Genomic DNA, 25,213 nt, shown 5'->3' with positions numbered 1-25,213 from the left:
TCATAAAAGTGCAGTATAATATATTTTTGTTTGTTTTATTTACCAAATTGTCTACGATGACCAACACTGGCTTTTGTTACGTTCGATTTGTCTTTTATTTTGTATGCGCCGTTCTTTCGGGAAATCCCTGTAAAAAGTACTTTTGCAAAATAACAGAGTTCACCAAAGGGCGAGGTAAAAAATTTGATACGTGTGCAAACCCTGGGATCGAAACGATTTAATAGCAGGTGCGACTAGCGGTTTAGGATATGTTACGTGACACAAACACTAAATCTTATTCTATGGATGGTTTAAAACTTCCAAAAATCGTAAAAGAAGAAGAAAAATATACACGGCGTGTTACGGTAAACCTGGGGAAGCGCGTCTTCTGTCATCAGTAACATGCATTCGGCGCGCGCTTTCGATCAGTCTTTTGTTAGATTCGGTGTAGGTGTTCGTTAAGACTCCAGCTTCCCCAAACCTTATTGGAATAATCCGTTGTCCTGTGGACCGTTCTCGGCTCAGTTTTGATGCTACTTTGTTTCTCATCACAACCTGGCCAGTGCGTCACGACCACCACGTGGCCGAGTCAGAATGTACCCTTGGGATAACGTGACCTCCACTAATCGCGCGCAGCTTTATTTCCGCCAGGCGTACAATGACGCGTCGCCGAACCCAATGGACGCTATCCACGGAACGTCACCCGGCTTCTGCTACAAGGTATGGATTTCATTTTCCTTCTGTACCTATTAATGAATATGGATATCAAGTCAATTTCGTACTCAGCTTTTAGCCGAAATATGCGCTTGTTTCTCGTTCATCACAAAATGTTTTCGCATCAAATGTTAGGCCTAAAAATATCCCAGTGTTCTGTTTTATGTAATGAAAATGGTGAGGTTGGAAGATTTGTTTAGTTATTTCATATATTTATCCTTTTTCGTGAAAAGCTACAAGGGAGGAGGGCTCTTTACGTAAACTAAAACATTAGGGACGGCTAACGCAGATAGCCCTCGAGTAGCTTTGCGCGAAATTCAAAAACAAACAACAATAGATGCTGGCTGTTGGAGTGCGCACAGTTTTGTTGCGACGTAACCCACGAATATGCGGTGATATAGGATAGCAACTAAAACACTGGGGTATTCTGACAAGCTGTTTTCCCACAAGAATATCAGTTTAAAATCAGAAAGATGTAGCGTTTTTGTAGCTTTACTGAACTTCCGAAACAAATCATTGGAATACCGAAACATGAAAAGACAATATCCATCAACTTGTGAATTGTACGATAAATATTGTAATTTCTTTGTGTCATAATGATAATTTTACAATATTGAGGTACCTTATTAAGTGCTTTTATCAGTTTATTTAGAACTTATTATTTCTCAAGAATGAAAAATTTAGGAACCTCTTCACAAACAGTGAAGATTTCTGTACGGTAAAAAAAAAAATAACGTTATGAGATTTAACGTTGAATTTGGATATAAACTGAGGTTGTAACGGGGAAATCCTACATTAAACATGTAAGAAAAGTGAATTTGAGGGTTGTTTGTATACTTTGTTTGTCGATCTGTTTGGCACAGAGGAAATATTTCTCTAATTTTGATCTGTTTGGCACAGAGGAAATATTTCTCTAATTCTGATCTATTTGACACAGAGGAAATATTTTTCTAATTCTGATCTGTTTGGTACAGAGGAAATATTTTTCTAATTCTGATCTGTTTGGTACAGAGGAAATATTTCTCTAATTCTGATCTGTTTGGTACAGAGGAAATATTTTTCTAATTCTGATCTGTTTAGCACAGAGGAAATATTTTTCTAATTCTGATCTGTTTAGCACAGAGGAAATATTTCTCTAATTCTGATCTGTTTAGCACAGAGGAAATATTTTTCTAATTCTGATCTGTTTGGCACAGAGGAAATATTTCTCTAATACCGATCTATTTGATCGGGAAGAATGTATTTTTGTACAAACAAACCACTGATTTGTTTGATCCTAGAGGAAGTATATTCTCCTGATCGTAAAGAAATATTTTCTCTTGAAAGGAACACTTATGATGCTATGTTTACTGTTATGTTTAACACTCCTACGAAAAGTGGGGCCTAATAGGGCCCAGAGCAACTTGAAAGGTTATTAATATTAGGCTAATAATTTTGTATTTAAATGAAATTGCCATTTAAATCCATTAATGAATGGATTAACGAGATTCCCACTGTCCCTATCTACTATCTAGCGAAACCACAGCCAGGGGAACGGGCTTGGAGAAATCAGGACTAGAAACGTCTTTTCGTAGAAGTGTTAAGGAACAGGACCGGCGATCAGAAGAAGTGCCTCAAGAGGCAGGAAGAGGTTACAAGCTCGTCTGTAAATGGGTTACGGACAAGTCAAAACGATTCTTATATCCTGAGCAATGTTTTTATAGACTGCTTGGGGCCGTACGGGTTTTATTCTAGATTCTTTTCAGGACCTTTTCCAACCATACTTATTTTGACAGTATCGTAAATATGGAAGTAAATTTTATGGTGCAAAATATTTAAAAAATTTTGACTTCTTATACTTTTAATTTAAATGAAAGCCCAGACTAAGAGCTCAAACATTTTTCACGTTAGGCACCGTCACGCTATTGGAAGGTAAGTTAGTTTAAAGTTTTGTTAAAAACAGATTTTTAAGTCATTCATATCTGACATAGTTAGGATGCTCAACTGTCAATCAGCGGGTTCGAATCTCGTCAACAAATGTGCTGGCATTTTCAGCCATGGACACATTTTATTGTGACAGTCAGTCCAATTTTTCGATTAAAGTGTAGCCCAAGAGTTGGCGGTGGGTGATGTTGACTGGCTGGCGCAAGTAGCTCTCGAGTAGTTAACATCCGTCAAGTTAAATAATATAGTTATATCATCGAATACAGCTTAGGAGTCGATGTCAGTATTTTTTCACAAGCGTTGTTTATTACTGCAGAAATACGCATTTATGGGTTCTGTTTAAATCATGTAACTCTCATTTGTTTCTTTCTGTTATAACCCACGATGTTTAAGAATATAGATAATAAAAGTGCCAGTCCAAGTGTCTTGGACTGTGAAATAGATTAAAATATTTAAGGTACACGTACATGAATAAATACGTTTGCTATTTTTTATCGTTATACAAATATGAAAGCTCGGAGGGTTCGTTGTAGTTCGTGTTGTTGTTTTTTTTAATAAGTAGATACGTTTGTTTGTTTACGCAAAGAGTTGCACAGTATGTATTTTGTACTTTGCCAATCACAAAGATCGAATTCCGTTTTTTTGTGTGTGTGTTATAGACCCTCGAATTTACCTCTAAGCCACCGGCGAACAATTTGATAAGATCCACGCGCACTCTGAATTTGAATTTTCATCTCTGTTTCTGTGTTACAACTTTTGTAATAAATTATTTCGTTCGTATGAAAGGATTTTTGTAAAGTGATAATGTAGCCGTGAGGATGACACTATGTATTGTATTTTATGCGTTTTGTTTACGAGCTAGGCTTGTGCGCCAGGTATTATACAACTAATAGTTGTAGGTCACAACGTTAGCTAGATAAACCGAACACCTGCGGTTAACTGTGATATTCGTTGCAGGTGCAGTGAAGCCAGTAAGCTCACGCGGCGACACTTGTTAAATGATGACGTATACCAGTTGAACAACTTAAAATGACAGAAAAGACGCACCGAGATAAATTCATTTGTACAGTAAATGAATGCACTATTTCACATATGCATTTCTCCCATCTTCCATAGCTAACACTTCCAGTGAACGTTTTGTTTCCACGTGTAGCAAAAGACTTGGGCCACTGTGCACTCTCGTGTTTAAGTTCTGACGGCACGAGCTCATAAACGAAAGGGCTTAAAATTTAAATCGTGGTTTTCGTCCTTTTTTGTTCTCCCCTTTAAGGAATTTCATTTACACTGAATTAACAGTTGTACTTTCAAGTCAAGCGGTTACAGGTTAGAGTTAATAAGATATACGTTAAGAATGGTCGTGGTACTCACAGAAACGACGAGCACAGAAGTGTGAAGTGACATAAAGACTGGTTAGGGTAATAATATAATAATTCGTTACTCCAGTCTAAGGACTTATGGCTGTAATACTACCATCTGGTTATGGAAACCGAAGCCAAAAATTGCTTTGAAGAATAATCATTATATACGTGACGTAACATCTCATGGAATGATTCCGAGTCTCTGTTGTTGTTTTTTCAAGCTCCGTCATATCTTGACCGATTTGAGGCCTAAATATTATTTTGAACTGAAGAAGTCAAACCCTTTTGATTGATGTATTTGACCACGACCAAAGTCTCATAGACTAATTTATTATAATCCTACCTAAAATAATTTCAATTTGAGGGTAAACTGGAAGAAATCCTTATGAAAATCGAATCGGGTATACGCCCTCTCCTTGCTGAGTATTGCTAGAACACAAAAATATAACTAATGAGGGGGAAGAAACCAAAGTCCCATGAATTAATCTGTTAACCTGCCTAAAATAATTTCAAGTGCCGCGGCTATTGAACATTTCCTTTTGATTCTTCTTTAACACGCTGAACCAGAAATAAAATCGAAATTTCGACAACAATAAAAGAGCCACCATGTTAATGCTCAGCGTAATTATAAATTGAGAGAAATGTTTCCATTTTCTTGTAAAAAAAAACGGATCCATCAAGGCTTGGATCTCAGAGCAGCTATGCTGTTGATCCACCAGTTTTGTGGCACAGCAGTGGGTCGTTTTGACACGCTTAGTATAAAAGTAGTAATTCGTGTTTCAACCATAATAACTATTAATTATTGTTTTATTACACTCTTGTAAATTAGTATTACTAAAACATTTCGTTAAGTGTTTAAATTAGGAAAGATATGCACAGGAAAAGTCCACTAAAGGTAAGCCTAACTGGGCGACCGCACCCTATTGGCTCTTTGCAAAGCAGAATGCAGAGAGAACTATTTGCGTACAACAACAATCAATGGTTAACAGTTAGAACCACTTTAACAACTACTTTGATTAAGAACTAATGTATAAGATAATTATAGCCAAAATTTTCTGTTAATAAATATGTTTTGTGTGTAAAGTACACAAAGAGCTGATAGTACACAGCCATAAGACCTTTTTTTTTGTGTTGTTTTTGTTTTTTTGGACGGCCCGGCATGGCCAAGCGTGTTAAGGTATGCGACTCGTAATCCGAGGGTCGCGAGTTCGCATCCCGGTCGCACAAACATGCTCGCCCTTTCAGCCGTGGGGGCGTTATAATGTGACGGTCAATCCCACTATTCGTTGGTAAAAGAGTAGCCCAAGAGTTGGCGGTGGGGGGTGATGACCAGCTGCCTTCCCTCTAGTCTTACACTGCTAAGTTAGGGACGGCTAGCGCAGATAGCCCTCGAGTAGCTTTGTGCGAAATTCAAAACAAACAAACAAACAAAAACCGTTTTGGGGGGGGGGGTGTAAACATGACTGTAAGTAAGTTTTATTATCCCGTTCTTATATCGTGTGTCTGATGGAACCGAAACATTCGCTCGTTCTTTTTTGGAGTATATTTATGAGATTCTGATGAGAAATGAACGTATAGAAAACTGGCATGATTATAGGCCACTACTTCAGACCTCTACACACGTATGACCTTTGAGAAAAATACGTTGGTGAGGGAAGTTAACTTACAGCCAACAGATAGGATGCATTAGTTTCTCCAGCTGTTATGTCACGTGCTCACTTGCTAGCTAGACTGCTATGTCCCGAATACAGCATTAACATTTTATTAGCCCATACTTCTCGGACTCGTTTTGCCTGTGGAATAAAAACTCAAGGTCACCAACTATGCATGTATGGGATAAACTGAAGAGAGCATATGTTAAAAGAAGGAATGGGTAAGAGAAACTTGGATAATAGAGCTATTTCAGTCATCAGCCAGCCGAGATGGGTGATTTCTGAGAAGACGCCCTTTTATTGTTGGATGTGTCGATGGATGACATTCAACAGATCTGAACAGCACGTGTATGTTTTTAAAGAACGCACATTAAACAGTGTACATAACTCATTGATACATCTTATACTGGAAATATCTGTTGATAACAATACAAATTATCACGGTGGGTGGTACTTGCCAAAATTGTTTGTTTATTGAAGCACATTTTTGTGCTGTTTTAAATACTTTTATGTTGAGTACACTTTTTAAGAAGTATAACAATTCAGATTTATCGTATATTTGACTACGATTGTGAACAAACGATATTTAAAACGAGTTATTCTCATCTGTCCAAATCTGCTATTTAAGTTTTAATATACATGTAAAAACGGCTCGTTTATCGCCCTCTATAAAGTTGATTACTGCGGAAGTATATTGAAAATAATTTTTTTTATATCTTTCCGGATTTAGAACGCTAAAATCAGGGGTTCGATTCCCCTCGGTGGACTCAGCAGATAAACCGATGTGACTTTGCTCTAAAGAAACACACTATACATTGTCCTTGTAGCAGTTAGCATGTATTTGTGGGTTTGTTTTTTTCTTCTGGAAATGGAGGTCAGTTTTTTAGAAAATACAAATTGTCAAGTTTAAAGTTATTTGATGAAGTGGTGTTTTGGGATAAATGCTGAACTTGTTTACACGATTAATCTTTCCAGCTTACATTTTATTATTCCTTAAATATACCTGTTATTCTATTCATATCTATTGGGTTACGGATAAGTCATCATAGCACTTGTAACATTACTACTCGTGTTATGTTATAGATGACCATAGTAGCATTTGTTACATTACTACTCGTATATTAAGTTACGGATGACTCGTCGTAGCCGTTGTAATTCCAAATGTAATGTCTGATTGTTATGAGTAATTTATCAGAGTTTTCTCAGTGTTATATGCTTCTTAGGAGGTTAAGAATAACTTATGATTTGGTGTTTGTATCGACTCCGTGTGTTGGTAACATTCGTATCTTACCATAAATTGGTAGTTCAAACAAAATAATGATCAAACACACAAAAAGACTTTACTGGATTTTGGTTCAGTTGCTTTTCATGTGTTAGTGTTAATACTGTCTTAGTAAATATGTTGAAACATTGCACAGTGAACCTGGAGATAACCTCGTTGTTGTTTTTATTAAGTTTTGACTTCTGTTGTGGTTAGTGGAATTTAGAAACACAGCTTTCTCTGTTTTGTTTTGAACGGTAGATAGGTTAAAGCTTTGAGGTGGGGGCCGTAATAATATTTATAACCAACATATATCGCAACTAGTTACGTGAATCTAGATTTTAATAAAGTTCTGAGCCGTAAGAAGCCATGACCTAACCACTTTTTCTTGGCATGTGTTTAGCTACAACGTATGTGTTAAAACTTGTTTATTTCAATTCAACACATTACATTCTGTGTCTGCAATGTGTTTCGTTAAAATGGCTTCACATTCAATCTTCTAAGATTAAATTTTAAAACATTTCCTTGGGGGGCAGGTGTGTTCCCAAACCTCTTTAGACATGATATGCTTTTCACACATTGGTCAGTTGTGACAATAGACTGACTACACACAAGTTGCTTCCTACATCAATGAGATGCCATACCAAACCAATTAAGTAAGTAATTTTTAAGGGAGTGTCAGAGGGTATATTTACGACTTTTAAATTCTCTACGTTGTGACGTATATCGCAATATATTTTAGTTTTCAACCATTTCTAAAATTTTTAAATACTGTTTCAGAAAATTACTTGTAGTAAAAAACGACTTGGAAGCCATCAATTTCAATTTGTAGTTTGTGTTTTTGAAACAAAAGAAATGTAAGAACCAGACAGTATATGCTAAGTGACTTCATTTCAGTTAACAGTGTGCTATATCATACTTTTGAATCTAGAATATAATGGTCAATAAACCGGTAGTCCTGTGACAGTGGAATTAGAAAGATAAAACTTTTCCCAATGTTGTACGTGTGTTGCTGTTGTTTTAAAAATATAAACTTGTATATATTTTTGTATATAACTAGAGGATAAACTCGTGTATCGTGTAATTATTTTATTACTGAAACATCATTATATGAAGTAATAATTTATAATGTTCCGCATAGAAAACGTACGCTGTGGCATATGATCCATATTTTATTTTTATATATACAGCATTATTAAGCTTAATACTACATATATATGAGAAGGATATATGTTTTTAAGTAATGCCCTTTTTGTATTAGACCTATACTTTAACAATCCGCCAGATTCTTTAAAATATGTGGTTGTGGTTTTTACTCTCTGAAACAGTGGTAATAACTTCCTCTATAGTAACGCCATGGAATTTAATTACGTTTCATGTCATCACCCGCATTTATTGGATACAGCTGTATCAAACATCATTATTTACGCTAATTGCTTAAGCTACGTGATGCAACACTCTCTTTAATTAGGATAATTCCATAAAATTTAGCAAATTTATGCTTAAAAGTTGGCAGTGAATAATAACTAACCAGCCATATAGTTCTTTTATAAACTTGAGCTAGAAACTGCTATTCTAGCTTGCTTGACCTGACCAATATTTATATACCTACACGTCCTTTCACCTTATTGTTTTGCTGCTCTATATCAACCGTCTTTAATCCAAATGATAAAAAACTAAAAACGGCTCACTTTGAGGTTAAGCTATCGTAAAAATATTTAAACCGATAGTTCACGTGACTCTTTGCCTAAGCTTGTGCAAAAATTTTAGTTCGATTTGAGCAGCTTTTGTGCAATAACTTAGAAAATTTGGTTTATATTTTGGTTAAAGTTGAAAACAGAAAAAATGTGTGTGCGTGTATATATATAAGTTTGTTTCCGTATCCAAGTTTCTGTATCAAAGGAAAAAATTCAATCAAAATTGAAGATTTTATATCTTGTGTATTTTATAATGGAGTGCTTTGACATTGATATGTTAAATAAAGGCCCAGTATAGCACAGCCACTGAAAATATGTGATAGTTCCGATTAACACAACCCGAGCTACAGAAAGTCGAAAATCGCTGTCAGTTCTTTTCGTAACACACAAGATGTCCTGCAGGTTGCTTTGGCTGCATCATACACTACCGATGTTTTTGGTATAAATTCTGACGTGTTCTCAGTGTTAGACATTTTCGGTCGTACTCCCAATAATACGTCACGAGGTTCGTCCAACGTAAGAGTTTTAGGTTAGGCCTAAATACGTACATTAAGTTCAACCTTTACATAAACATAAATACATTTTATAAAAAATCGAAACGACGAGCAAAATAAACCAGTTTTGCGTAATTATTTTATCAGAGTATCATTGTCTTTGGATATTTTATGTGTATTTTGGTAACATACATTTTGTTTATCAGAGTGTATTATTGTCTTTGGATATTTTGTTAATATACATTTTGGGTTGGTAGTCTGCTTTAATATCGTAAAAAAAACTGTTTGGTCTATATCCTGCTGCTACATGTGTGTTGCGAGGCGAGTTGTGTATGTAGAATAGGTTAAACATTTAAAAGCAACAAATTCACTGGTATATTTGTCAAGGAACAATGTGTCTACACGGTTGTCATTTGAGTTTTTCTCGCAGGTTCGTAATATTAGAAGAAACAAACAGACGTATAGCTCTGTGTGTATAATGTAGCACACGCCCTCCGAATTCTAATTCAAGCAACTTGTCTGTGTTTATTAATGGAACAGTGGACGAGCTAATTAAAAGAGGCCAGAAGGTGCAGGGGTCTCAGTATGCCTCAGTCACCAGTCAATAGCGTTGTCAAGTAACGCTTCATCTTTTTTGTTTGTGTGTGTGTGTCAAGGCTTGTAGTTCCAAGTGATGTTTCTCATTGTACTCTGAAAACCAGTAAAACGTGATGACGTCACTACACTTGGTGTTTAGTCTGTTTACGTGTATCTTGGGATACGTAACTGTGAATCCCTAATATTCTAATAATATTATTACGGTAATACTGCTTTGGGGATTGACGAGTAATATTATTTGTTTCCTTGTATATCTTTAAAGCTACAAAATTTTCGTTTCGATAATCGCTAGATGTCGCTAAAAACATATTTAGTACTCTCTGTTCCCCTTCTATTTTTGATTTATCGCCTTACTTGCTATAAGTTGAAAATTAAAAATGGTGAGAAATAATATGTATCATGTCGTGGTTGTAAGTGACGAAGTTGCTTAGAGACTTTAGAGCCTGTTGACAAAAACATTATTTTGTGCATTTCGACACGTGAATATGCGAGTAATTTGAATTTCGGTGTCGCCGATCTTAATTGACTGCATTCACGATTTCCGAGTGTTTTTAAATAAAGAATATTTATTGTGTTAATTATTAATAGATCTCTGTACTAGTCCCCCATTAGTACATCGGTAAGTCTACGGATTTACAACGCTAAAATAAGGGGTTCCATTCTCCTCGGAGGACTCAGCAGATAGCCTTATGTGGCTTTGATATAAGAAAAATACATACTCTTTATATTAAATAACAGACGGTTGTAACGAAAGTAACATATTAATGAATATAAATATTTGTTTTTCTGTTAATATCCAATAGCAATGTTATTACTTTTTATTTTCAGTAACGAATAATAATTACAATGAACCACAGTAGTAATAGGGAACGCAAAGAATTTTACAAAACCCTAATAGGACGTTAAAATTCAGTTCAAAGTACACTTTAAAATCTCTACTACTTACTGTTGAGGCTGTACAGATATAAAAATGCGCAAAAAAAGCATGCGTGTTAGAATTAGAAGGAAAAGAAAATCTACCCAAAACGGCACGTTTGTAATTATTGGTATTACTTTCTCTGCCAAGTTAGCCCTCTTGTTACTTTGCACAAAATTCAAAACAAACCAAACAAATGGGATAACTGCCTATTTCTATGTTCAAATCAAAGTAGTTCTAGAGGGATTCTGTTTTCAGTTCGTGTTTTATTATAACAGTTGAGGTTTAATGTACTATAAACTAATACAACGTGAACATAACGACAGTAACGTAATGGGTGAACAGTTGATCTGTATTATTACCCCTGGGACAGACCTTTGATGGCTCGTACCATGATTGAAGTCGTACTGATGATGAAACAAAATGAAAGTGTCAGTGTCTGAGACACGTCTGGAGTTTGCGATTACTTTATCTGTTGTGTCTGATTCACGCTAACGAATGACGAAGTTAGGTGTATCGAAGTACAGTTGTGTGAAAGAATCTGTGAGACCAGTTTCTCAAGTGACTCCTGCAGTGCCAGAATGCTTTGAAATTTGAAATGTAATAAGCTTCATATAACAGTGGGGGGGGGATATGAAGAGGTTTGGGAACGTGCTTCCCTACGAGACTTTGTAATGCAACGTAGGAATTTTATTTTAAACCATACCCAGTGCTGAACTTATAGCCTAAACATATCTAGTACGTAACTTACAGCTAAAACATGTCCAGTATTTAAGCTAATAAATGTCCACTTCTGAACTTGTAGCTATAACATTTCCACTAATGGACATGTTTTAGTGTAAGTTCAATAGTGGAAATGTTTTAAAACATGTCCAGTACTTAGCTTACAACTAAAACGTGTTCAATACTGAACTTAAGCCTAAACGTGTCCAGTACTGTCCTTAAGCCTAAACATGTCCAGTACTCTTGTTCTTGGTATCAATGTCTCACATACATAACACTAAAATATAAACATGCTTTATATTTAAATATCCAAATGTAAGAATTTAATAAAATATTGCTTGAAATAAAGTCAGGAACAACCATCGCCATAAAGTAAATGAAATAAATTCAGTAATAAATGGTTGTACCAACTCCTTTCACTGTGTTGTGAATTTTTAGCTTTCTTATTGAACCTGGAAGCTTCATCAGGGTAGGTGACGTATGATGTTGTGTGTTTATAAACACATACATTTATAAACATTTATTGCTACGTCCCCATGTACTAAAGAGTAATAGTAGAAAAATTACTGGCCCCGGCATGGCCAGGTGGTTAAGGCACTGAATCGTAATCTGAGGGTTGCGGGTTCGAATCCCCGTCATATCAAATATGCTCGCCCTTTGAGAAGCCGTGGGGGCGTTATAATGTGACGGTCAATCCCACTATTCGTTGGTAAAAGAGTAGCACAAGAATTGGCGGTGGGTGGTGATGACTAACTGCCTTCTCTTGAGTCTTACACTGCTAAATTAGGGACGGCTAGCGCAGATAGCCCTCGAGTAGCTTTTCACGAAATTCAATACAAACCAAACAAACAAAATTAGATAAAGTACCTCCCCCCTTTTTGAGATTGCATGCTTTTATATTAATTTATATAACATACAATTTCACCTTGGAAAACGTACAAAATCCTTCTTAGATCGAGAATGATCAACGATTCGAATCATGTTTTGTAGTGTGACGAGTTTCAACCTTAATGTGCACGTGAAAGTTAGTACAAATCCAATCACACTTTACAGTTACTAGCTGAAAACCGCAAAAATGTCTCCCCCCTCCCCAGTTATTAAAAGACAAATGCTTCAAAGCGATCCAGACCAAATTTGGAAAAAACTTTTGTACCATAATGACTCCCCATCTTGTGTAAAATTTTCTTTTAGTTTTTGAGACACGTGAACTGAAACACAGGCACCCGTGCACCCTTTTCCAAGCACCTCGTGGCATATCGCGGGTAATAAAAGCAAAACGGTAATTTGTTGGTCGTCTTTGCAGGGAAACAGTAGTCGATATTCTGAGGCTGCCTGCAGGTATCGTAGGATTTTTTTATTGATTCGAAGGAATCTCTTCTACAAGAACATTAGCTCACTGAACAGTTTGTCCCACGTTCTGTTAGCAGACCTTTTTCATGCTGTCATTCCAAACCCGGATCATTTATAGCTGGTAAGTTGTAGCGTGTTTAGGTTCGTCACGATAATCGCGGGCTTTACTTGTGCATTTATTGGTGCTCCAAAGTTATACGTTATTTAATTTGGGCGAAATTCAAACAAACTAAACCTCATGGAATTACTCATTGTTGCCCACAAAATCTTGTTTCTGTTTTACTTCTTCTAATGTGCTAGAATCCGAGTTTCGATACCCGTGGTGGGCAGAGCCCAGGTAGCCTTTTGAGTACCTTTGTGCTTAATAACAAATAACCTCTTTACGTGAGTCGTGTTTTAATCAATTAAAATATATCAAACCTCAAGCATTTAATTTGTGTTCTGAAGAAATATGTTTTACTTTCTCAGTGAGTAGATCAGGGTTAGGGATTGCAAGTGCTATATTCCTGTCAATGTTGAAAGTGATTCACTCTCCTGACATCCGTAATAGAAGCACAATGTAACATGAATTGTGATTGGCTAACGAACTTCGGACCGTAAAATGAAGCCGAATATCGACGTCGCACCGAGTCGGTACGTTATGGCCATGTTGTCTACAGAGGCCGTACGTAGGTTGCCATACACGTGTACAAATTGTTATTGACGGTTTCATTTAATTGACGTGTGTGTAATATACGTTGAGAAATGTTGTTTGCTTATTATAATAAATGGGTAAAGGTTTTACCGGATTGCAAAATTTTCCCACAGCCGTAAAATATTGTAAGATGTCTGATCTCGAACGTGCCTCAGCTGAGAATCTTGGTCGGCCATGATGTAATTTGAAGAGGGCTGTTTTAGAACATAATTGTAGATTAAAATTCGAATAGACTCTTGTACACTTGAATTTAAGCATCAGAGTTTATTGTTTTTGTACAGATTTATGAGTGGATTAACATTCTGAAATTTCGTTTTGGAAATATGTAAGATGTAATTCAAAATAGTAATTTGGGTGGTCATCACGTGCACTTAACACTCCTACGAAAAGTGGGGCCTAATAGGACCCAGAGCAACTTGAAAGGTTATTAATATTAGGCTAATAAATTTGTATTTAAATGAAATTATTGTAAACTTCATTCTTGCAGGCACGTGAAAAGTACTCTCTGGGTCTACACATGACCCGAAGTATTCTGGTTTTGGACGTCTTTCTAAGTGCGCTTGCTTGTTGACGGTGAAATGTTTTATGTAAACTAGCCAGAATGTATTAGTATTTCTAAAAACATCAACGTACATGGCCAGAGAAAGTTGAGACATGAACTTTCTGGTTTGTCAGTTCTTGTGTTGGATAGTAAAGTTAATCGAGGCCCGGCTTGGCCATGTGGCTAAGACTCTCGATCTGTTTTCTGAGGGTCGCGGGTTCAAATCCCCGTCACACCAAACATGCTCGCCATTTCAACCGTGGGGGCGTTATAATGTCACGATCAATCCCACTATTCGTTGGTAAAAAGAGTATCCCAAAAGTTGGCGGTGGGTAGTGATGACTAGCTGCCTTCCCTCTCGTCTTCCCACTGCTAAATTAGGTACAGCTAGCGCAGATAGGCCTAGTGTAGCTAACGCAGAATTTAAAAAACAAACAGTTGTTCTGTTGTTTCTTCACGGGCATGGATTTTTGTTTGTACCATGACAAAAGTAAGGTATCCAATTTTAAACTTTTTTGTGTGTATAAAACATCTGACGTTAATTGTTAAATTTACACAAATTATTTAGTCTTGTGGGGTTTACAGAGTACCTCTGTATAAGTGTTGTTAAAGGTAATAAGAGACAGTGTCCAAAAAATATATACATAAATGATTATGGTATGACATCTTGTTCTGTTTATTAATAATATTAGTATGTTACTTACTACACCAAATATAGTTATAGTTATTTTACTGTAATTTCACGCCTAACTTGTACTATAAAGTTTGATTTGCACTGTTAGCTTATAATTTGTATTTAGGACTAACCTAAAACTCCTAAGCTTGCCGAACTCCTTATAATATGTACAGGGTGTTCGGAAAGTCACTGTGCAGTTTTGTAATCATATTTTATTCAGTCTATTTCAAGCCAGCAACTGATGGCGGTGTTTAAAACAAAATAAGAAGGATCCAGTCCTGTATTGATGCCAACGGTGGTCACTTTCAACATTGTTTATAATTGTCATTCATATTTACCTCCTGTATTCTATATTGAAACATGTCTCTTAATAAATATATAAGTGCACTTTCCGAACACCCTGTATTATTGGGTTTACGGCCAAACATATCTTTAATGGCGAGAGTGCCCAAATGAAAAAACAATACACCTAAGCCTTTATGATTAAATACGTGAGAAAGGTATTTAATTAGCTGTACTGATTGATTGCCAGGTTAATGTTTAGAGTCACACTAAGTACACAGCCTATTCTGATTGGAAGCTATTTTTCACTTATTAGTCGTTTGTGTAGTGTACGTGTCTTCAAACTATGGTCTTACTGTTGACGAACTATGACAAATACTTAAAGCAAAGTTTAATGTGCTTATATGTATAACAAAGCAGTGTACGTGAAAACACATGCTAGTATTTCTTTTCAAAGAACTTTTTCCATCAAATCGTCATTCGAATAATGTTTTCAACCGCGATGATGCAACCTTCCAGATGTAAGTGTTGGATTGTTCGATTGTCAGATGTCTTGTTGAATATGTTGCTCTTGGTAACCGAGTAGGTAAAACACAACTATATCACAGAACATTTCTTACATTGTTTTCTTCTTCTCACATTAAAAGTCAAAGGTGGTTATATTACGTAAATAACTTTGACGGTTTAATACTCGCTGAAACCAATTTTCGTATTTTTAAGTTCGATTTTACGTATAATTGTAGTAAATGTATCTTGAGTGCGTGAATAATGTCGTCTGCTAGTGTTAGGGTTTTTTCGCGTTTTGTTTATCCCACGTTTTCGTATTCATTACATCATTCCACAACTAATCTATTCATAAAGTTTATAATTTACCGTTTTTTAAATCTTTTTTAACATTTATAGTGAATAGATACTGGAGGGATGTGAGGATTTTTGACAACAAAAAAAAGCTAGTAAAAATATGAACTTTAAAAAGACTTCTTCCTACTTAGCACTTCATTGTGGCTTCATTAAGAACTTGTAGTAAAACTGATTGTAATAAAAAGATACGCTAACGTATTAAATCACCTTGGATGTCCCTTTTTCGTTGCTGTTTTAGCTTGGTTTTTTTAAATTCTTTGTTAATATTGTCTGAGAAAATGAAGAGGGAATCTTCATTAGCCGCGGCACTTGATATTCCTATAGACATGTTTAGAGTAAATTAATCTATGTGACATTTTGTGTACCAGCAATACCAAGTGTGGGGCGCTGGTATACCCAATTTAGTTTTATTACGTATCAGAATCTATCCCACTTTACCCTCAAATTGAAATTGTATTAAAGAGGATTAGGTGAAATCTGCGAGACTTTTGGGTCTGATCAAATGCATCAATTGAAAGTCTAAAATTGTAATTAGATCTCTATTCGATCAAAAGATGGAGTTACGAGTTGAAAGTTTGTACTTAGAAAAAAACAGAAAACGTAGTGCCATTCTATGAGCTGCTATGCTAGAATACTGCCGCCCCATCAAAAAAAAAAAAAAACGTTGCTGAGTGTCGCACCTTTGTGAATATAATCGTGAAGCCGGTCGTGTATTTGAAAATAGAATATTCGATTATTTATATCAGTAGGAAAAGTTACACAACGTGCAATTTAAAGACGTATATCAGCCCTGTTTCGATTAACTTCGTGACGAGATGGCAAGTCACGTGATCTTTTTATTGGGGACAGGGATATGTGTTGTTTCACTTGAGTACATGAACGGAAGATGACGATAGAGTGGATAGTTTAACTCGGAGCTAATGAACTTTTTTTGTCAATAATGGACTGCTGGAATAGGTTTATTAATTGGAGTCTGGAGAAGAAACCATTACCTGAAGAAAGTTGCTGGGGCTTCATGACAATAAACTTCACGTGCAGGATATGTGTTCACAAATTAATCAACAGATTCACTGGCTTGCTATTAAATTATATTTTTACTCTACTGGAAGCTTCCTTTCGATAATTTATTCTTTGTTGTTGTTTTAATTTTTTTTTCACATAACTCTCACGCCAAGCATCTGTGTTTAGTATATTTTCTCCCATGGCAACCACGTAATTGACTTGTTTTATTGTCATGGATAGCTACCAGGAAGCAGCTAAAGCCATTACGTGGATCATTTAGCCTAATGGATGCTTTGTGAATTGCCCATTAACATTGGTTGCTCTTAGATGCAGGATTACCCAATTGACTATCACAACCTCTACAGTATTTTTATTCCCAACACAAGTGCTTCTTTGTTTACTAATTCTAAGTAGGCTGCATGATAGCTGTTGTTTCTTGTCAAGATGTTTGTATTTTCTGATGTGTTTATTTCTTCCAAGAAAGTTCCAGGATAAAAGGGTAAAAAACAAACTATATTTGTATTTGTTTTCACTTAATTAAAATTTTGGTGTGTTATTTACAGTTTGAGTGCCTTAATCAGTTTTCACTAAAGTTTTACCCCATCTCTCTCTCTCTCTCTCTCTCTCTCACACACACACACACACACACACACACACACTGTACACAAACATTAATAAATGTGTATTTCACTTGAATATATACATTTTTTGTCATAGCTTACTTAATACCTTAAGACTTCTTGGTGGTGGAGCAGTATGTCTGCAGACTTATGCCACTAGAAACTGGGTTTCAATACCCCTGGTATTGAATGGGCCATCTGTAGCTTTGTGCTTAATATCAAAGAAACAAATGATAATTCCTTAACATATGAGTATGTACATCGTTTTAACTTGTGCTTTTTTCAAAATAATATTAGAACTTCTTATTTTTATTTTCATGGTTATCAAAATGCATTTTTGATATCCATTAATGAAAATTGGAATAACAGTTAATTCATTTCAGAAATACTAGTGTCAGTAAATATGGTAGGGTAATTCATCAATTAATCTGTTTGCAATTACTTGTTATATGGTCAATGCCTAAGTAATACTTAGTTGTAATTCTATGATATAGTATTTCTTTCTTTTACAGTTAGTTGTTATATAGGCAACACTTAAGAGCTATTCATTTGTAATTCTATAATATAGTAATTCATTCCCTTTACAACTGGTTGTTGTGTAGTCTACACTTAAGTGATGTTTAGTTGTCACTCTGAGATGCTAAGCTATGATATTGGATTTCATCATGTATTAATGCTTCCAGCCTTAATATGTATTTAAGGAATGTTTCCTAGTTTCTCTTATATATTTCTGTAACAGTTCCCAAGGGCTGTTAACTAGCTTATAAATAAACAAAGAACCTATTGCATTCATTTACTGTAAAGAGAGTTCTGAGAAAACTATGTTGTGTACTCTGGAATTCAAAAAACATTTTATTAGAACATATGTTTTGTATACCTTATGTGCATTGGTTTTATTTAGTTGAACTGTTTTTTTTTTCAGCCATATGGTGGACCTGAATGTGAAGATGATGTGCCTAAGTATTCAGCACCCAAATCAACTATTTACGGAGAACCGTATTTTGTGGGTAAGTCTTTTGTTAGATTACTATAACATTCAGTGTTTCTTACCAACTTTGTTATCATCACTATTTTGCTCTTCATATGAAATAAGATGTTTCTTCAAGCATGCAGATAAACTTGTTGGAATACAAAATTCATGTTTATTATTTTATTCTTTGGGACTAACGTAAAGTCTTTTCATCAGAGATGTAAAAATACAAACTGTGGAATATTTAATGGTTCAACTTGTAGTTTTAATTCCTGGTAAGTATTTTCAAAATGTATTTATATTTTTGTGTCTACATTAACATGGTAATTTTTTTCAATGTAAACATGCATCAGTAAGTTAGGTTGCATAGTATGTTTGTTTTTGAGTGTCAAATCTCTACTTATTGTTAGATGATAAAGACTTTAAAAAATAATGTTCAAATTTTGCTCCTAGAATTTAATATATTTAATTAAAATTTGTTATACAAATGTTTTATGTTCTACTGCTTCATTTGTGTGTGTGTATACCTCCTACAAAGCTAAAATTATTCAACTTCTGGTTAATTAAGTTTCTCAAATTTATTGGTATTTCTTTCAATTCAGTTATAGTTTTTACTAAAATAGAATAAATTTCCTTTTGAAATCATAAACTTGTTGTAAATTGAAATGTTCGTCTGCTCATGATTATCGTGTGTGGACGCTCGTTTATGTTTTACTTAGAGTGAAACGGTTGTATTAATAGAATGAGATAACACCAAAAGATTGTGTACAGTGAGTTTTTATTTTTAAGATTTAATTAGGTATCAAGTATTATGTGCATTTTTTTTAGTAGTAATAATTTATATTATAAATAACATTTTAAAAATCTGTTAACATTTAAAGTAAGAGTACTTATTTTAGTGAAAATTCAAAAATATTCTAAATATTTAAACCGTTTACTCTGCAAATCATATTTTTACAGTTGTATTGTTGTTATTTGGTCTAGATTACTATATTGGTAGTTTATTTTGATCAGAAGTTAATTTTAATAAACTATTCAGTAGGAAGGTTGTTTTAAACTAAGAATTTTTAACTTTTATCTCTCAAAAGAATCTAAGAGTGCACTGATTGGTTTTTCTGTATAGGCAACTCCAGTTTAGTAGTATTTTGACTACGGTAGTATTGGAAATAATGGAAAATGAATTCTGATTATTGTTAGTTCTGCAAATATATATACACTTTAAGAAGAAGTTTGGTAAAAGAAAGGAAACGTATTTCCTTGTTCTTATATAAGGTGTTCTTTTTTAAGTTTCGTGAGTATGAGTTCTTTTTTCCTAATTGAGATTAATACAAAACATATCTAGGTTTAAAAGGTAAATAATATAGTATAGTAAAATATAAGTTGGCATAATTTAAATGTAGAGCAGAACTAATAAAGCACAGAAGGTGTGTTTTGTATGTAGTTATTTATTATGGAGACAGATCCGAACGACCGACTTTTCTAATGTGTTTATATTTGTGGAAAAAAAAAAGATGGATGAAAAGCGATCAAGCTTTCTTGTTTGCAGGACACACTTCTGTACTTGGACTGACCACAGACCACACACCTTCCTTACTTGGACTGACTACAGACCATACACCTTCCTTACTTGGACTAACTACAGAGAACACTTCTTCCTTACTTGCACTGACTACAGAGCACACTTATTCCTTACTTGGACTGGCTACAGAGCACACTTCTTTCTTACTAACTTCATAGTAATCTAACTTGGACTGACAACAGAGCACAGTTCTTCCTCACTTGGACTGACTATAGACCACACACCTTCCACACTTGAACTAACTACAGAAAACACTTCTTCCTTACTTGCACTGACTACAGAGAACACATCTTCCTTACTTGGATTGACTACAGAGAACACATCTTCCTTACTTGGATTGACCACAGACCACACATCTTCCTTACTTGAACTGATCACAGAGAACACGTCTTCCTTACTTGGACTGACCACAGAGAACACGTCTTCCTTACTTGGACTGACCACAGAGAACACGTCTTCCTTACTTGGACTGACCACAAAGAACACGTCTTCCTTACTTGGACTGACCACAGAGAACACGTCTTCCTTACTCGGACTGACCACAGAGAACACGTCTTCCTTACTCGGACTGACCACAGAGAACACTTCTTCCTTACTCGGACTGACTACAGAGAACACGTCTTCCTTACTCGGACTGACCACAGAGAACACGTCTTCCTTACTCGGACTGACCACAGAGAACACTTCTTCCTTACTTGGACTGACTACAGAGAACACTTCTTCCTTACTTGGACTGACTACAGAGAACACTTCTTCCTTACTTGGACTGACTACAGAGAACACTTCTTCCTTACTTGGACTGACTACAGAGAACACTTCCTAACTAAGTAGTAATCTAACTTGGACTGGCTACAGAGCACACTTATTCCTCACTTGGATTGATCACAGACCACACATCTTCCTCACTTGGATTGATCACAGACCACACATCTTCCTTACTTGAACTGGCTACAGAGCACACTTCTTCCTTACTTGGACTGGCTACAGAGCACACTTCATCCTTACTTGGACTGGCTACAGAGCACACTTATTCCTTACTTGGACTTGCTACAGAGCACACTTATTCCTTACTTGGACTGGCTACAGAGCACACTTTTTTCTTACTAACTTAATAGTAATCTAACTTGGACTGACAATAGAGCACACTTCTTCCTTACTTGAACTGGCTACAGAGCACACTTCTTCCTTACTTGGACTGGCTACAGAGCACACTTCTTTCTAACTAACTTCATAGTAATCTAACTTGGACTGACAATAGAGCACACTTCTTCCTTACTTGAACTGGCTACAGAGCACATTTCTTCCTTACTTGGACTAACTACAGAGAACACTTCTTCCTATCTAACTTCTGAGTAAGCTAACTTGTACTGACTACAGACTACACTTTTTCCTTACTTGGACTGGCTACAGACCACACTTCTTCCTAACTAACTTCCTTACAACCTAAGTTGGACTAGCCACAGAGTATGCTACTGTTTAACTTGGACTTAAATGGACTGTGATAAATTAGTTATCTAGTGTTGGTAGAATCCATGAGCCCAAGGCACCTATAATTTTTCATAAAAGTTAGCAGGCTTTTCAAGTTTTTGTGTGTAATAGAACACATGCATGCAATATTTTTATACTTACACATGAAGTTTTTTATTTTTATATTTGGTATTCAAGTCAATCTTGTGTATATAACTATTTTAGATTAAAGAGATATTGTACATAGCACCATTCCACTCTCTGAACAGTGTGGTGTTTGAAGAGAATTAATTTTATTGTATGTACTGTGTATTAGTTGTGCAAATAGAAAACTAGCACAAATTTAAGTTACGTAGCTGTTTAACCCTCTCCCCAGTGGAAGTGTGTATCACGTATTACACATAGACCATGACTGTTTGTAACATTGTTGGAACTCTGTTCTTCAAACAGAAGCTCCAAATGGTGGTGCTGACCCATGGTCATCTAGCCTTAACCTGCAGTCATCATCATATCCATCAGCAGTAATGGCTAATGCAGGATCCTATCTCCCTTCCAGTCTGTCTGCCTTTTCAGCCACACATCTTCCTTCAGAAACAATGGTATAGGATTTTTTTTATTCCTCCTGTAGTTTTGCCTAAACAGTTTGAGGCATCATTGTGCATTAAAAACCAAAGATAAGAACATGAGAAATATTATCCTAACAGAAATTGTTTGATATTTAAAAAAAAATTAAATTACTACTGACTTTTCATTTGCTCCTTGTAAAATTTCTGTTTTAAAAGTATTTATAAATAAAGTATGCACTGAGTTTTTCCAAGATATAAATGTGTAAATTTCTAAAGACTTAGTGGTAATTGAATGTGTGGTGGAATATTTTTAAAATTTTGTTTTCACTGAAAAAATTTGTAATTTCAAACTTAGCTTTAGCCCCTGATTTATTACATTATTGTAAAAATTCATATACTTGTGTGGGTTTAAACTGATGTTAAAATTCACAAAATTGGTCAGTTGTGTCAAGGCCTTTACTGATGCAATACATGAGTGAGGTTTTAGTTTGCTTTTGTTCTTGTAATGTTTAAATTAAGAGTAAACATTTTGTGGTCAAAGTTTGGAATCTCAGTATTTCCCCTTATGTTGTGAATTTCAAGATCAGTTTGTTTCAAAGTACTCCATGTGAAAGTCACCAGTGTCATGGACTAAACTGCTTTTGTTTCTGTATCGATGATGTGAAACAACAAATATGACAGTGATGTATGTAAACAATTATTATTTAACATGAAGTTTGGCAGAAAGTGCTAATTTTTCCTTTGTTTAGAATTATGCTCTCACTAAATTATAGAAAAGTGTAATCTTGAAACTGGCCATTATGTTTGTTGTTGACTCTCATCAGTCTGGCTATTTCTTTATTATTTTGATGGTGGATAGCTATATGGTTAAAATGTTGACTGTTGAGATAGTTATTTTATACATTTGTTTTTGAATTTTGTTTATGAAATATGAACTCCTCAAGTCTCATGTAAGGTAATAATAGGCCAACAAAAAGATTCAGTGATGTAATCCAACTCATAATTTTGTTTATGAAATATGAACTCCTCAAGTTTCATGTAAGGTAATAATAGGCCAACAAAAAGATTCAGTGATGTAATCCAACTCATAATTTTGTTTATGAAATATGAACTCCTCAAGTTTCATGTAAGGTAATAATAGGCCAACAAAAAGATTCAGTGATGTAATCCAACTCATAATTTTGTTTATGAAATATGAACTCCTCAAGTTTCATGTAAGGTAATAATAGGCCAACAAAAAGATTCAGTGATGTAATCCAACTCATAATTTTGTTTATGAAATATGAACTCCTCAAGTCTCATGTAAGGTAATAATAGGCCAACAAAAAGATTCAGTGATGTAATCCAACTCATCATAATTTTTTTAAAATTTCACTTTTTTTTAGACAACCAATTCTTTGACTTATTTACCAAACCAGATGGATGAATGTTTCAAATATTAAAATGTTTCATGATACTACCTGTGGTTGACACCTTCACAGAAGGAATGTTAGTTATAAACTGTGTGTGTTTTTGTGTTTAATTAATGATATTTGAGGTTGAACATTGATTTAAAATTTGTGTGTTGCTTTGAACTCTTTTTTACCATAAACAAAGAAGTGCATGTTCCATTTTTTGCTGTAATTATTAACTTAAGTAAAACAAGGAGAATCTCTTAAAGATCTGTTGATTTCCATTATAATTTTCTTTATTCAGACTTTGGATGGATGTGGGTACACAGTTAAGAATCACTTTGGAAATATGTAATTTCAATGAGGCTGTAACTCAGTAATTTTCCTTCTAACCCTGTTTGAATTGGTGGGGAATCAAAGTATGCATACCGCAGACTTTTACCGAATGCCATTCAGCTGGTATTATGTAATTGATCTCAGAACTATGAGCTCTTTATATTGCCCTACATCACTGATTTAGTGACAGTTCATGATAGGGGTGGATAATGACCAGATAAAATATACGTATACATATAGATATGCATTTCAGAGGTTCCAGGGCTTGTGCAAACACAATACGCAAAGTGTGCAGTGGACAAAAATGTTTTTATTCATCACATGAACATCATCTTGCACATTGACTTGTCAAATTCTGCGAGATACTGATATTTTCAATTGACAGCCATTTCTGAAGTATAAATACTGTTGCAATATATCTGATTTTTGTCTACAACAAATATACACTGTACTAAATGTTCACTGTATTTTCGATAAATGTTTCTAGTAAATTTGTAATTGTTTCAATATTTCTTCATTACGGAGACAATTTATTGGACCACTCCCATGTACGTTTGGCTAATGCCCTTTTTCAAGTGTAAAGGAAACTTGTGAATATGCTGCATTTCTCATTATTGTTCCAATATTTATGTATCTGAAAAGTGACACTAAAAATCACCATCAAATGAATTTTAATTGAATCACAGTTTAGCTAATTTTTCAGATTAAAGTATTTTGAGAGTGTTTATTAACTTGCTTCTGATAAAAAATAACAGGGAAGGTTATACAAACAAATATTTTATGCTGTCAGTTGCTCTGGTTGGTAAATGTGTATGTTTTGATTGAAACTGAGAGAATTGTTTTATGTCAGGTACAACACATCTTTGAAGTTTTGAACAAAGATAATAAAGGTTTATTGCTTTGATAGGGTTTTCAAGGTATGCCCCTACCCTCGACCATTCTGTCATGCCACCAGGTCTTCCGCCCATGTCTAGTTTTCATGGCCCGTCCAGTCATGGTGCAGCAGTGTCGCAAGCAGTAGCTTCTTCAATATACGGTCAGAACAACACCTCACCAGCCCCCATCCATACCTCTGACCAATTAGTAAATCGAGGGACTTCCCAAACTGGGGATGCATTAGGCAAAGCATTAGCTTCTGTAAGTCATGATTTTGATCGAAATCTCTGTGAGAATGTTTACTGTAGCACTGTTTTATTATGAGATATAACAAGTAATATGAAAACCTTTAAAGATAAATTTGGTAAATTAGTATGTTACTATCAGCTAATCTGATGAGATTTAGTATTCTTGAAAACTACAAATTTTAATTGACATTTTCTTATGACTTATGTTGGATATATTTCTTGTTTGGTCTTTTGATCTGTTGTGAATAAGCTTTGTTATTGTTGTTTTTTCATCATGTTAATCAGAATTTCAACTTGTATTTTTATCAGTTCCTAAAAGAAAATTAAAATTTTCTGGATTTAATTTTAAATTAATAACCTATTTGTCATTGATTTAAAAAAGATAAATTTATACTAGGGCTGTTAAATAACACTTTAAACACAGCTAACTTGTCTATTAA

At 34.9% G+C, this 25,213-nt stretch overlaps 1 protein-coding gene across 1 annotated transcript in view; it reads left to right on the top strand.

The window, feature by feature from the left end:
• LOC143236524 (transcription factor 12-like) overlaps window positions 1-25,213 on the top strand; it is a 69,706-nt gene that overhangs the window by 23,341 nt on the left and 21,152 nt on the right. The window contains exons 6-9 of the mRNA XM_076474823.1: window positions 18,263-18,347; window positions 21,807-21,955; window positions 23,618-23,630; window positions 24,557-24,786. Of these exons, the coding sequence (XP_076330938.1) occupies window positions 18,263-18,347; window positions 21,807-21,955; window positions 23,618-23,630; window positions 24,557-24,786 (477 nt within the window). The remainder of the gene's footprint in view (window positions 1-18,262; window positions 18,348-21,806; window positions 21,956-23,617; window positions 23,631-24,556; window positions 24,787-25,213) is intronic.

The sequence above is a fragment of the Tachypleus tridentatus genome, chromosome 13, assembly GCF_004210375.1.
Source record: "Tachypleus tridentatus isolate NWPU-2018 chromosome 13, ASM421037v1, whole genome shotgun sequence".
In the NCBI taxonomy this organism is placed as follows: Eukaryota; Metazoa; Arthropoda; class Merostomata; order Xiphosura; family Limulidae; genus Tachypleus; species Tachypleus tridentatus.
The sequence above is the reverse complement of the archived record's forward strand: the minus strand, read 5'-3'. Positions and strand labels throughout refer to the sequence as shown.